The sequence below is a fragment of the Engraulis encrasicolus genome, chromosome 13 (genome assembly GCF_034702125.1).
Source record: "Engraulis encrasicolus isolate BLACKSEA-1 chromosome 13, IST_EnEncr_1.0, whole genome shotgun sequence".
NCBI classification, from domain to species: domain Eukaryota; kingdom Metazoa; phylum Chordata; class Actinopteri; order Clupeiformes; family Engraulidae; genus Engraulis; species Engraulis encrasicolus.
In genome coordinates this window covers 36,381,225-36,396,187 of record NC_085869.1, presented here as the reverse complement: position 1 = coordinate 36,396,187, position 14,963 = coordinate 36,381,225, and the positions used below count along the sequence as shown (strand labels likewise).

Sequence of the window (14,963 nt, the reverse complement as noted above, 5' to 3'; positions counted from 1 at the left end):
ACTTGTGATAATCTTGTAGTGCACTCACTTGCACACAGCTTAAACACGGCTACACATAAACGCATGCACGCAGGCACGCACGCACGCACGCACGCACGCACGCACGCACGCACGCACACAGTCCGAAAAGTCCACTCTACCCTCCCAGAGGGGTCTTTTCTTCCTTCTCTCTCGTCTGGGATGGTGACCATCAGATTGCAGGGGGTGCGCTCTACAGCTAAGTTTAGGGTAGTGTTTCTCAACAGGGGTGGTACAACCCCCCAGAGGGCATTGGGGAGCTCTAGAGGGGGCGTTGAGAAGGATACAGCTGAAAGGGGGGCGGTGCTTAGTTGCCATTGGGGGGCATTCATCCATTTATTTTTTTGATAATAAGGATGCCGTTGTCAGGCTTATGATGAGGTCAAGCGGGCATTGGAAGGCTTGTGATGAGGCCAAGGGGACGTTTGTTCAAAAAAGGTTGAGAACTGGTTTAGGGGATTTTCACACAGGGCCGCTGACAGTTTTGGCTGGGCCCGGGACAAGGACATCTGAAAGGGCCCCAAACCCAATACATACAATGTAATCAGGATCCAATTCTGGGTCCCCTCTCTCCCTGGGCCCGGGGCAAGTGACCCCTTAATCCCCTCCTCTCGACTTCCCTGTTTTCACACCTAGTCCCCTTTTAGTGAACCAAACTCAGCACTCTTTAAATGGACCAAAAAGTGAATCGCCAGCAAAAGGACTCAGTTCTGAGTTTGTTCACATTACAAAAAGAACCGGCTGCTCTGCTTCTGGTTCCGTTAGGCTTTTATGGTGTTAGTCCTCTTTTTGATCACACCACCTGACCTGGTCCTCTAAGCACTCCTGAAATTATTACACCTACTCTCAAGCGTAACTGCACTGAGACCATGCACGTCAATAAAGGTCTCTGTATGGCCCACTTCCAAGGGGTAGGCCCTACAGCGTGCACATATGCACAGAAAATGCAGAGTCACAGGTTCACTTTTAGCCTTCTCCTGCACCCAAGTTGACATACAGTTTTTCTCGATTGGTTTGGCTAATTTCTCAAAACTGAGATGACATTCTCAAAACAACACGGACAAATCTCCAAACCAACTTACAATTTCCCACAACAGAATGGCATTTTTCATTGCTTTCATCAAATTTCAAATGCTTTGTACATGTCTCAAATGTTTAGTACATCTCGGCAGATGGCTATATACAAGTACCCTACAGTTGACACATTGAGCATACATTTAGCACATTTTCCATATAAATTGACCTGTCTTATCTAAACGAATTAGACAATTCTCAGTCTAATGGTTGCCCTCTCCAAAACATGTCAGCATGATTTTATTGTGTGAGTCATCATATGCAAAGTAGTCTACACAATTGTCAAAACAGTCAAGGACATAATATTTTAAGAATTTCTTTACTGCAAACAGTAAATTCATGACAGTGTTCAACAGGCCAGATGGTATTGTAGCTTTACTAGTTTGTAGAAAATAATTTTACAACCGTGTATACTACAGTTTCCTCTGTTATTTGGCTAATTTCTTGACATTTTTTCAAACAGCATTCTGTGGAAGGAATTTAGTTGCGACACACGGGTACTGTTTTTGGAGTGATATGAGCAAGTGATGAGGATCCATGGCGTTATGCTGAACCATCCAGTTTATTTTGACAGAATGACTAAATTAATGCAAATGAGCCAAACCAATTGAGAAGAATATATGCCATTTTTATGGTAGGCCTACTGACTATTTATGTGGGAGAAGGTTTAGTGCTGATGCAAGAATGAGCTGTTATGGGAGGTATATGACATTTTGCTAGTTATCTGAACTGTTTTGCAGAAGTGTAAGAATGTTTAGCCAAATGACCCAAAATGTATAGAAATGTCATCTGGGTTTCAAGAAATTAGCCAAACCAATTGAGAAAAACTGTAACAGGAACCGCACTACTAGAGGTGGAGGGATGTTCATAGATCGGTCCTCAAGCCCGCACTCCCAGGACAACAGAGGGTGTGGTGCTTTTTCTCAGCGGAAGGAAGGCGATGACGTCAAGGAAGGTGGTGACCATTCAGGACCTTGCACTGTTCGCTAGAGCACCGGCCGATGACGGACAACAGTTCAGCCTGGGAGAACAATACGTTCAGCTCCGCAAGGTGTCCGTTCAGCTCTGCAGAGTGGGGCGTGGTGGCTGGTTTCTGTAGGCCTACGGTCGCGGCTGACTCAGTACCAGTAGCTTAACTGTCATACAAACCCATATGGAAAGGATATTGTAAAATCATACACAAGTTTGTACAAGATTTACAATTTCTAAAAGATTTTTATATGACAGTGAGAACAGATATAATTGTTTTTGGTAAATGTAGTCCTGAAAGTGGCCCCTTTTCTCATACAGAATTATTAGGTGAAACTATGAACAAAGTACAAATTGTACATGGCATAATGTGTATAATACAATTACTTATTTTGTATGATTCATATAATGTTGCTCAATGAATAATTCTGCATGAGAAAACACCAAAAGGGGTAAGGAGTAAACCAAATTATACATGGAATATATATTTTATATAAATAATTCTACAAGAAAGACACTTTTGCACACCTCTGTAGTTGGGCAGGTGTGTAGGACATTATCCCAGTGGGGTTGTCATTCAAATGTAAAGAAATCCCGCACACTGTCCATTCCACCAACAAACTTTAAAACAACATTTTGGCCATCCGACCTTCTTCAGGTAAAGTTCTTAAAGTTCGGATGACCGAAACGTTGTATTAAAGTTTGTTGGTGGAATGGACAGTGCGGGATATCTTTACACTTGAATAGGCCTATAAATAATTCTTATAAGTTCTTGACCATTTTCCCCGTACGGGAACAAGTCATGGCCTTAAACAGTCAGAGCCCCCAGTTTGGTACCCAGGTGTCCTGGGTTCAAGACTGGGCAGGACTGTGCTACTTTTATTTTATACATTATCCATCTGTCAGTTTCCACAAGATAGGAATAGGCTGTGCAAGCATGCACACACGCGCTGTGCACACACTCATGCACACGCACGCTTAGTCATACATTTAGTGATACACTGAGTCAAACACTTTCATTGTGGCATGTAGTCTTTGAACCTTGAAACAGCCACTTATAATCACATCTGTGAACCACAAAGGCATGACTAAACACATTCATGCACATACGCAAGCAGGCACGCAGGCACGCACGCACGCAGGCACGCATGCAGGCACGCACGCAGGCAGGCACGCACGCACGCAAGCATGCACATGCACACACAATTCCATGTAAAACAGGCAGTTATATTTTCAAGTGTTGAGACGATCAGTGATTTTAAACAATCATCTGTTTGAGCACTCTCACTCTTCCAGTTATTTGCTCTGGCCGTCATCTGGTAGACCAGTGTTTAGTTTCTAGACGGACAGACAGATTGCTTTTCCTGTACTGAGTTACTGATTGCAACACAGGATTCATCCCACACCACCTCAGCAGAGACCTGGAATGAAAAGTCTAGAGCTATCTAGTTCAGATCGTCACTCTAATCGTACATAGATAGATAGATAGATAGATAGATAGATAGATAGATAGATAGATAGATAGATAGATAGATAGATAGATAGATAGATAGAACGAGAGAGAGAGAGAGAGAGAGAGAGAGAGAGAGAGAGAGAGAGAGAGAGAGAGAGAGAGAGAGAGAGGAAATTCTGACCAGAGGAGAAATGTATGGTATGGGAGTGGGTCTGTATACACCTAATAATCCCCCGCCCACACCAAAAAGAAAATGATACACAAATTATTACACAAACAATATACACAAACCACTTATTGCTACCAGTCCATCACTGTCACCTGTCCTGTCTTGTACTTTATGTCAGTCTGTAAAATGTCAGTCTTGTATATGTCTATGTCCTGGCATGGTATAGAGACAAAATTTCATTTTTCCTTGTATGTCTGTGCATATGAAGAAAGTGACAATAAAAGCTGACTTGACTTGACTTGAAAAACAATAGGTTCGCACTGCAGCACCTAATAGCCATGGAGGGTTGGCTAAATGAGTTTAGTCTAGTAATGTTATTTTTGTGTAATTACTCATTCTTTTCAGGAGAGTTTGTTGCAAGGCTATGTGGGGGAAAGTATAGTGGTGGCAGTTGTAGAGAGGAGGCAAACTGCTCCCTGCTGGTCTATTGCATAAAAGCAACCGGTGACTGTGCATGAGCAATTACCCTACAGTAGGCCACATGCACTCCCACACAGACACTCAGGGCGGCTGATAGCTTTGACTGGGCCTGGGACAAAGTCATTTGAAAGTAAAAGTTATGTTTTAAGTAATCTGTGGCACTGGATTGTAGCTTTTGAATCGAGGTGGCCCATCACTGCATAAAAACGTATATCCTAATGTAAAAGAAACCACCAATTTTTTGTAATTATCCAAGATATTGAATAAAAACGTATCATATCGTATTGTATCGTAAAACATGAACATGTCATCATCATACATCTCATACAATATATCTCAGAGGGGTCCAGGGGTGGCCTAGTGGCCTCCCTTTTCTTGGTCAGATGCCAGGTCAGACATTCTTTATACATACTATCTGTATATAACTCATGCCAAAGATCATAAATGCAAAGCATTTTTACGAGTGCTTGGAAGTTTGGACCTAGTACTATGTGTATATCTTTACCAAAGTCCTTTCATATGCCAGTTCTCTTTTGTAATAATGATAAGGGGAAAAGCGATGAGCGTAAGTGGGTGTGTATGACCTCTATAGATTAGGGTTTAGGTAAATATAGGTAGATATAGGTTTTGATAAAACCCTGAATGCAATGGTGGGGGATTTTGCCATCGGACAGAAAATATAAGGAGTGTGTCCATAAAAGGGAAAGCATCAAGGCTTGGTTGAAGTAGGGACAGGCCCCCAAACTGGGTTAGGTACAGATTAAAGAGTCTAGATCAGGGAAAGTTAATAAGCGCTTCCTTACAACGTACATACTGTGTCAGCTATGATGGCATTTCAGTGTGATTTATTAACGCCCCACCCATGGCTTACTGTCACTTTTTGACAGTCGCCATTAGCCTATAGGCCTAATTAGCCCATTGGATTATAACGAGTTGTTACCTGTGATCTTTTCACAATAGCAATTCTCATGCAGTATGACCCTACGCGTATGGGGGGCAACCGCCATTCAGACATACCGCCATTCCGACATACCGCCAACCGACAGTATTTGATTGCCATTCTGAGCCATTCCGAGATATTTAAACATTGTTGCAAGTACATTAAAGCGCGTGAACAACGTTCTAACTCAATCGACATTTGCAACAATGTTGCGACACGAGCGGAAAGTGGAGAGAGTGACAGCGCAATTACAGGATTAGTGTATAATTTTCTAACGGTCCAAATGTCCTTAAAGGTAGGGTCTGAGATCTTTGAAAAACAGTTCCGGCAAGCTTGAAAAATGGTTCCTGCAATAAAAAGTCAATGTGGAAATGGCGGTATGTCTGAATGGCGGTATGTAACCTACACGTATAACCTACACCTAGGACTACTGTTACCTAATACTGCATTGCATTGCATGATGCTTCCATGGGTTACTCTCAGTGCATGAAACTTGGACCGGAAGGCATAAGAATGTCATTCCAGCATCTGTATGTCATGTGTGTGTGCGTGCCTGTGCCCGCGCGCGTGTGTGTAGTTACTGATGTGATGCAATGATCATCTGGATAGAGAGCTGAGCCAGAGCCATTGATAGAGAAGAGTTGACGCAGTCTTTGATCCAGCTAAACCCATCTCTGCCATAGGCTTGTGTTAGTTATCAGGTAATTGCAGTCCGTTAAAATTGTGTGCTTTGAAATGTGCAAAAACAGTTGTTATCTCAATTCTTCTCAGAGTCCCTAATGATACTCGATGGAAACGAAAGCTACATGTGGAACACGGTGAAGGCTGTGCAAAACTGAATGGGGCCGTGAGGTCGGCCATATTTTACCATATATGGTCAGTTTTGCCACCAGTTTTGTCGGCGGAAATTCCCGTGGGATCCTATGGATACGCAGTAATTCCTATCTATCTACGGCTCTGAGCTATGAGTAGCTCAAAAGTAGCTCTGAGTATCAAAATCTACACCATAATGAAAAAATGTTGTTCAAATGAACTAACTCGCTGTGAGCATGTTTTTCATCACGGAATGGCAGAAGTTGATACAAATCTGAATACGGTATGTAAAGTGATTTTTTTGTATGAAAAGTGTTTCCCACGACACACCTTCGGACCGCTCTGTCAAAAAGTTGCATTTGGGGTTTCTGACAGCGGACTGTGGAAGTGGTCGCGTGAGTCATCGTTCACTTACTAAAGATTCACATAACCATCGACTGACTCGGGACAGTGATTAATTAAACTTTTAATCCTACCTGGAGCCCCTTTAAATGTGCCTGAACATATACTGTTAAATGAGTGGGAGATGTTACATTGGCCTCTGCCCACAATATTCCCTGTGACACACCACATTTCATGTTCAAGTCGTATTATATTGTTGATGTATGTGAGCCAACTGTACTTGAAATGACCTTGCAGGCCTCAGCTTGACATCCCTGGCTAAAACAGATCAGACAGCACACAGTTTTCTGGTTAAGCAGCAGACAGTTGTCTTTCAAAATGAAATGATGGAATGACAGAGGAATGCGGTGGGTGGGTAGCCATTTGCAGTTTTCGGCACCTTCCACCCACAGGTCTGTTTCGAACACATCCTGTGTGGAAGTGAATCAACTGCACCACAGGCCTTTTAAGCTGTGAAGACACTGCTTTCTAAATTTCCTGTTACCAGAATGGCAATGTCCGAGTCGTAGTGCATTACTAAAGGCCCTGTGTTATGTTCTAGTATTGTAGTACTATGGTACTTCAATGACTATTACAGCGTGCCACTGGAAGTACGGTGTGCATTAAGGGGCTACGGATGCACAGGGTTGCTATCCAGAAGAATCTTACCTGTATGCTAAATTGCATGATCATTGCGATCTGAAAGACAGCATGGAAACCTTCCCTGAAATCTTCACCTGGGTTTGGGAACCCATGGCGGGGGGAGAGCAAGACATATTACAAGACAAACGAAAGCTGGTGTTTGCTTGCAGACCCATCATGTCGACACTAGATGTGAAACCAGCCATCCATCAAATATTAGATAGTATTTTAAATAGTTCATATCACCCTTACCTATATGGGCAAATGGATAGATGGTTTACATTACAAGCTACTGTATTTGTGAAGTAGTCGAGCGACAGCCAGGCTTCAGGGCTGCTACTGTGTATACCGCCTGAATCATAAGTCTTCAACCAGGACCCTCATTGGTGAAGCATGGCCACTCTCCTCACAGTGGGTGCATTCCAATATGCAACCTTACGTCCTCCACTTGTGCTTGTGGCCTCGCCCCGCCTCCTGGCCCCTCCTCCGTGGAGAAAACAATAAGGTTTCTCAGCTGTCAGCCTAGCCACAACAAGTTTTGGGGGAGTATTTTTCATTCACCATCCAGTTTGCAAATGAGAAAATGACATACAATTGAGCTTCTGCAAGAATTTTAAATATAATGCTGTTGTCAACAACATGACGTATTACTTCCTGGTATGAAACCACAAGCACAAGTGGAGGATGCAAATGCATATTGGAGCGCACTCAGTGGTAATGTAGCCTAAGCCTGTGGCGTTAAGTTCTGCTAGGAAGATGAGACGGTACCTCACTCTCATCACTGCTCTTAATTATCCAATCACAGCTCCTGGCCGGGGAATCCCGCCACGTCACTCGCTCATCCTCTCCTTTCAGCCAATAGAATGCTGTCTACGCGCTCCGCTCTCTGCCAGTGTAAGCCGAGGCTAACGCCACGCCTCCATCCCCTTCAACCTCCATCTCCCGGTGTCCTTGTTCCCTGGTCCGCTCCAGCCTCCTTCAGCCTTATCCTCAATAGCCACTGTCACCAACAGTTGGTCCCTGTCCTGTAATGGAGGTAGGCTTTGCCCCCCATGCCTCATCCATCGGCAGGATATGAGCCCCCCTTCACAAATTTACTTTGCAGGGGACCTGCGCTTACAGTTTTAACTAGAGATGCACCGGATCCAAGATCCGGTTCCAGATCCAAGATCCGGTTCCGGATCCGGCAGGATAATAGGGTTTTTATAAGATCCGGGTCCAGCAGGATCTTAAGCAGTGGACCCGGTAGTGGATCAGGATCTGATGCATCTCTAGTTTTTACGTAGCCAAGGCTTTTCAGTCAGTCTTTCACAACCCCAATCGCTGCATGGAGTGAAAGCCCTTTGGAAGCGGCCGTTGCAGGCAGTGTGGCAGTAAGCCGATTTTTTCATGATGTATCCCCCTAAATCTTGGGCCTTATATGCAACAAGGCATGGATAATAACAGGTAGGCCTATTAACCTAAACCTTGCGGATATGGCCATTATAGCCTATCATTAAGCAACCAATGTGTAGTTTTTTCCTTCTAAATAGGCTACTGCAAATATAAAGTAGCCTAACCTCCATGTGAAACAATAAGTGAACATAATTTCAATCTCTTGAAAAGACCAGCTAGCCTACACCTTGTGCATCTGTGCAGTTTTGCCAAATTGTTAGCTCATGAGGACCCTATTTGTACCCCTTTACCTGTGCATTTTACAGTAATACTTTTAGCAAGCTATAACATCACAGCATGTGGGGAAAACACTTCAACATTTGGATTTAGGATTCTTTGCTGACAATTCCTGCTCTTGTGTTGTATTCTGTTACAAATGCACAGTGTCGAAATTAGTCCTCTACTGTGAATCACAGCATGAGGGAAACAGCTTGCATTTAGCAATTAACTACCTACAGAATTCCTGCTTCACTGATGCATTCTGTTGCAAAAGTCATGGACTAGAGTCTGTTTTCACATTGATCCAAGGTAGCACAGTGTTGTTGAACTCGCGTTGCGATATGCGCGTCGCATCGGCAGTGAGATGGTCACAGAACCTCACATTATGACCCGACTAATCAGCAGTTTAATTCTCATCAACCACAAACCTTGATATTTTTTACTTTTCAGATGACTTCTGCATAGCCTATTTGTAATTGCACTGTCCATAACTGAACTGAGTATGAGCAGATCTTTCATTTGAGCCTAATATTAAGGCTCTCTGACGATTTTGAAAAATGTACATTTAAAGAGCCAAAAGTGGCAGCCATCTTGATTTTGAAGGTCAAAAATAGGTCAAATCAATCAATCTACATCATTTGGAAATTTCTTGACCTCTCAGAAACCATGTATTATGCAGCACTGTGGGCAAAACCATTACAAAGTAAATGTCCAGCTTGGCTGGCAGCAGCCATTTTGGATATAGGGGTCTACAAAAATGTCCCCACATTTTTGTGAGGGGCATCCTGGCTCATTTTTTTATTTAACCTTTATAGATGACAAATCCAGTGAGAAACGAACCTTTCCTCTCCACGGTCACGGAACTTTTATAGATGACCCAACTATTTAGTCTTAGTCAAATTTTAGTCATTTCAGTCATTTTAGTCAACACAGTTCATAATAGAACCTCTCCACACACTGCTTCTCTTTTTAACATATATCATTGACTACAGAATAAACTCTCTCCGCACACTGCTTCTCTTTTTTAACATATATCACACTGTACAGAATAAAACTTCTTCACACACTGGTTCTTTTATTTATATAACATTAGTGTTAATTTCGTCAGTTTTTAAAATGTAACTTATTCTTAGTCTTAGTCACAATGACGAAAATCAATTTTAGTCTTAGTCATATTTAGTCATTGCCTTCCCAATTTAGTCTTAGTCTTAATCTAAATGATGAAAACCAAAAAGGGGCATTAACAAAATATTTTCGTCATAGTCCTGGTTGATGAAATGAACACTGATGTACAGTCAGATGATATCAATACGAGTCTCTTCCAGCTGGCCACCTGGGTGTTTGTCATGCCCTTGACACAGAGTTGAATGTGGACAGGTAAAGCCATAGTGGAGCTGAGTGGGAAAAGTAAGGCCAAATTAAACCGTTCATTCAACAAACCATCAAGATCTTTATCAAGGATATCTTGGAAAGAAAATAGAAACTGTGACTCACCGAATGAACTGAACTGCACGTACACATGTAGGCACACAGCTCATACTGCAGTGCGTGACTGAACCGGGTAAATCAAATCAACTGCCTCTTCCTGAACTCCCCCCAGCAACCAGGAACATCTCTGCAATAGCTACAATTACTACTGAATCTTCAATACAGCGATACAGGACAATCACTTGCTGTACTCTCTCTCTCTCTCTCTCTCTCTCTCTCTCTCTCTCTCTCTCTCTCTCTCTCTCTCTGAGTGTGTGTGTGTGTGTGTTTAGGTTGGGTGTGACCACACAGTTGTAAACTTGTGATTTCCCCAGCTTGATACTTGACCCTGATTTGGACAATGCACAGTAACTTTTTGAGACTGATAGGCACTGGTGGACACTGGAAACTTTTCACTTTAAAAAAAAAAAAGCTTTGGCTGCTCTTTGCTTTATACCATTCAGCTATGGCAGATGTGATGTACCACTTTTTTCTTGTCATCACCAACCACAGCTGTGTGTGTGTGTCAGTGTTAATTTCGTCAGCTTTTTTTGATTTAGTCTTAGTCTTAGTCACAATGACGAAAATCAATTTTAGTCTTAGTCATATTTTAGTCATTGCCTTCCCAATTTTGTCTTAGTCTTAGTCAAAATGACGAAAATCAATTTTAGTCATAGTCAAATTTTAGTCATTTTAGTCATTTTAGTCAACATTTCAAATTTTAGTCAACATTTCAATTTTTAGTCATTTTAGTCAATATTGTGTAAAATAAATAACCTACAATGGCTATTGTTATTTCACAAAGTATTACTAATATTGCCTATTGCAGCAAATATTCACCTTGTTACTTGGTCATTTTCCACCAAAACCCAAATCAGTAATTTCAACATCATAGAGCAAAAGAGCATCACACACACACACACACACACACACACATCCAGGTGCAGGCTGCGCTCTCTCTCTCTCTCTCTCTCTCTCTCTCTCTCTCTCTCTCTCTCTCTCTCTCTCTCTCTCTCTCTCTCTCTCTCTCTCTCTCTCTCTCGTGCATTAGAAGCTGCTGCATATTATATTTCATTTTGAGTTTGATCACGGAGGAAGCTACATGCTCTTCTTCACCTGACCGCGGGACTTAAAGCCTGCAGATTGCCGGCAGTGGGAAGACCAGACATCCCAAGTCTGCATGAAGTTCAAGAAGTCTCCCTGATAGTGGCTTCCCGATGACCACGAGTCAGATAAAATACTGCTGATGTTAGACTATGCAAGTTAGCGGTTTTTGTTTTCAATTGGCAATGCGAGCAGAGAACGATAATGACTCGTGCGGCATGTGTGGAATAGGCTTAAATAGATTGCGCGAGCCCACTTCGTATGCCCTGCAAAAGTCCCAGGAAAATTGTTAGGCAGGGGTATGCAGACTGGACGATAGAAAGCACACGCATATAAAAATATTTAAACACAAATGCTGTTTTGTTTGTCGGGGGTGTCGAGGCTCGATAAGCATGACCTGGAAAGAGTTTTTGGAACTTAGGAAGACGCTGAAGACGCACGGAAATGCTGTCGACTTCCTTGGGTCTTTTAGCGTTGCTCTCGACGAGAACAAGTTTCAAATCTCAACAGTTTAAAACTCCTTAGCGATCGCCCATCCATTGATTCTTTTCAAAACTAGACTACAGTAGCCGTGCCTCTGTTACTTTAGACAGGCCAACTTTCCCCCTTTCCGCGCGCTCCCGCGGTGACTGATTTAAATAAATTCACAAATCCGACCTTCATGATTTGCTTGCTGCCTACTCATATGGTTAAACAACAAATATAGCAAACATTACAAAAAAAGAACAGACAACGAACGCCGGGCTAAGACAGCCTAAGTGAAAACTGAAAAGGAGAATAGTGGAAGCTCGAGGAGGTTTAGAATGACAGTATCAGAGGAGGATTGGCGCGACTGTCATTACCTACTGCAGAAACACATGTCTTCGTCATGGATAAGAGGGTTGTTGAACATGTTTCAAAATGAACACTTATCTCAACGTCGGCTATTTTTTCTCTTTCTCTGGGAATGTTTTAGGACCTAAACTAAACTTAAATGGACTCACTGAACTACTAGGCTATAGAACTACTGACTGAGCTGCGCCATGCATTGGCTGCCAGCAGATACAAGCGAGGCAACACAGCGTGAGCGCGCAATCACCTATGAAGTTCAAGACACTTAGGCCTATATTACAATTACAAATTAATTATAAATAATTATATATTTTTAATGTCCATTCGTCCATGGCTTGTAAATTTCGTCTCGTCTTAGTCTCCTTGACGAAAATATTTTTTTATTTTCGTCATATTTTGATTTGCTTGAGGCAATTTTTAGTGCGTCATCGTCTCGTCATCGTCAAGGGAAAAAGGGGCGTTGACGAAATATTTTCGTCATCGTCGTGGTTGACGAAATTAACACTGGTGTGTGTGTTTTTTTTTTTTTGGGGGGGGGGGGGTTGATCTAACTTTGGCTAAATGTATGTAAGTGTGTAATGTGTAATTATTAAGCTTTATTTTGAAATAGTCAATTAATTCTGAATTAAATGTCTCGTATTATGAAATGGATCATGGTTGCCAAATTACTCATTTAAACCCCCTCTGCCTTTGAAGTTGTGTAGCCTATTGCATTCCAACCACCTGACAAACTACCTTTACATTATGTTTTTAATTCTGAATTAATAATTCAGACAAATAGTTCCGTTGAGTTTACTTTGTTACTTTCCTTTAATTTCGAATTAAGGCGTTTACGTGACGTTTTCAAAGTGGAATTAAGCTTTATTCGGAAGTCAGTTAATTCTGAATTTAATCTCAATGAAACATAGCAAATGTGCCACAGACCAAGAACTCCACACACGGAGAACCATTGGTTTAGAGGGCCTGATTAAGGACAGTTCAAAAAAAAAAAAAAAGTTGTTCAAAGGGAGATGCTGAGATAAAGTTTTGGGCTCTTAAAAACAAAACAGGGGAATTAAAATGCATTTTGCACGATGGGCCACATTTAAAGAGAACGTTTTAAGAGCCTTCACCCGTTAGTGGCGTTTGATTAAGGGAGTTATTGGAGCTGAACGCAAAACTATTTAAATAGTTCAAATTAAGGACACAAGACAGGTGCTGGGCCTGTTACCAAAGCTCTTGATTGGGACAGATGAGAATATAGAACAATTTAATGGAAGGGTTCTTGAAACCAGCCAGAACTGAGAACTGAAAACCAGCATTCATTACAAAACACCGATTTTGGACCATCCCATTTTGAAAAAATGCATGGTTTTACAATAGCCTATTTGAAGAAATGAGCACACGACCACAGGCTTAAAAAAATGCAATAAAATTTATTTCAATAAAAAGTTAGTATGTTGGGTTCGTATGAATTTAAAATCAAAGTCTGCCTCGCATCAGAAATAGAAGCTTCCACACGTGTCTCGTCGTCTGCACCACCATTACACGTAGGCTCGCCCGCTGGAAGTAGATCTTGGGGCGGAATACTTGGCCGAGTAACCGCGGTCATCGCTCTTGGGGCACTGGCAGCAGAGCAGAGCTCCTCCAAGCAACAGCAGGCCGGCGGCTCCCCAACCGATAAACAGCGCTGCGCCCAGCTCTCGCCTCTGCGCGTCTGTCATGATGGGGTTGTAGAAGTCTCTGATCACGGAGTGAGCGGACCAGGAGACCGGGATCAAGCAGAGAACGCCGCCGACCAGGAAGAAGACGCCGGAGGCCACGACCACCCTAGCCTTGGCGGCTCCCTCCTCCAGGCAGTTGGTACATTTCCCTCCGGCGATGGACATCAGGATACCCAGCACGGTTACCAGGATGGAGATGACGACCAGTGCGCGAGCGGCCTGGAGGTCTTGAGGGAGAGCCAGCATGGAGTCGTAGACCTTGCACTGCATCTGTCCGGTGCTCTGTTTCACGCAGTTCATCCACAGGCCTTCCCAGAAGATCTGCGCTGTCACGATGTTATTGCCAATAAACGCAGTCACCTTCCACATGGGTAGGGCGCAGATGATGATCGTTCCCAACCAGCCGATGATTGCGAGAGCGATGCCGAGGATCTGGAGCCCGCCCGATGCCATCTTGGGAGTCAGCTGCTTAGTGGTAGAGTTGTCTGTGTTGCTGAGATAAGATAGCAAATGCTGATGTTCGATGTGCTGCAGTTAGTTGGCTTTTATACTCCACTGCGCAGGTGGTTAATCAATTAAGCTAATGAATGAAAGTGGCAACGTGCCGCCGCACAAGATAGACCTACTCAGCTGCAGCGAATCCATGCAATCAATTTCACCTGGCCAACAACGAACCTTTCTATCTTAATATCTTACCCATTAGGCCCATTATTTATCCATAAACGTTGCGTGGATAATTAAATACCAATCTCAAAATATGTAAGTAGTTCAGTAGGTGGGACTAGGCATATCCGATCATTTGAGCAAAGGGACTTTTGATGATCTAGCTCTGCACTGTGTTATGCCCCACTCGGTGGATTTATTCAAAGCAAATAAGTCGTTTAACCCCATAATCGGCAAAACATGTTTGAGTGAATGGTTGCAACTCATTGGGCAACGCGGAGGAGTCATTGACCTGAACTCATTTAAGAAATGACGTGCGCGGTATTGGAAGAGATGACTGATGAACGCCAGCTGCTAATCGTCTACCACTGATTGGTCGCTGTAGGATAGTCCCACGCACACCTGTTGATGCGAGTATGAGGAAATATTAGAAAGCAACTTGAAATGCCTATTTATTTGTATTGAGGTCCGGGTGGAAGTAGGCAGGTGCGCACAGGTGCGTGCGTGGAACCCGTGTAAAATGTACAGCTGGTGCGCAGTAACGGTTAGAGAATAGGTTTAGTGCTGCCCAAGGTCTGTTATTTAAGTAGGCCTACAAAACAC

At 42.9% G+C, this 14,963-nt stretch overlaps 1 protein-coding gene across 1 annotated transcript; it reads right to left on the bottom strand.

Moving 5' to 3' along the window:
- Positions 1-13,391: 13,391 nt before the first annotated feature.
- LOC134461070 (claudin-like protein ZF-A89) lies at positions 13,392-14,221 on the bottom strand. Its single transcript, XM_063213818.1, has one exon. The coding sequence runs from the start codon at positions 14,148-14,150 to the stop codon at positions 13,518-13,520; it is 633 nt and encodes a 210-aa protein (XP_063069888.1). The 5' UTR covers positions 14,151-14,221; the 3' UTR covers positions 13,392-13,517.
- Positions 14,222-14,963: the final 742 nt, after the last annotated feature.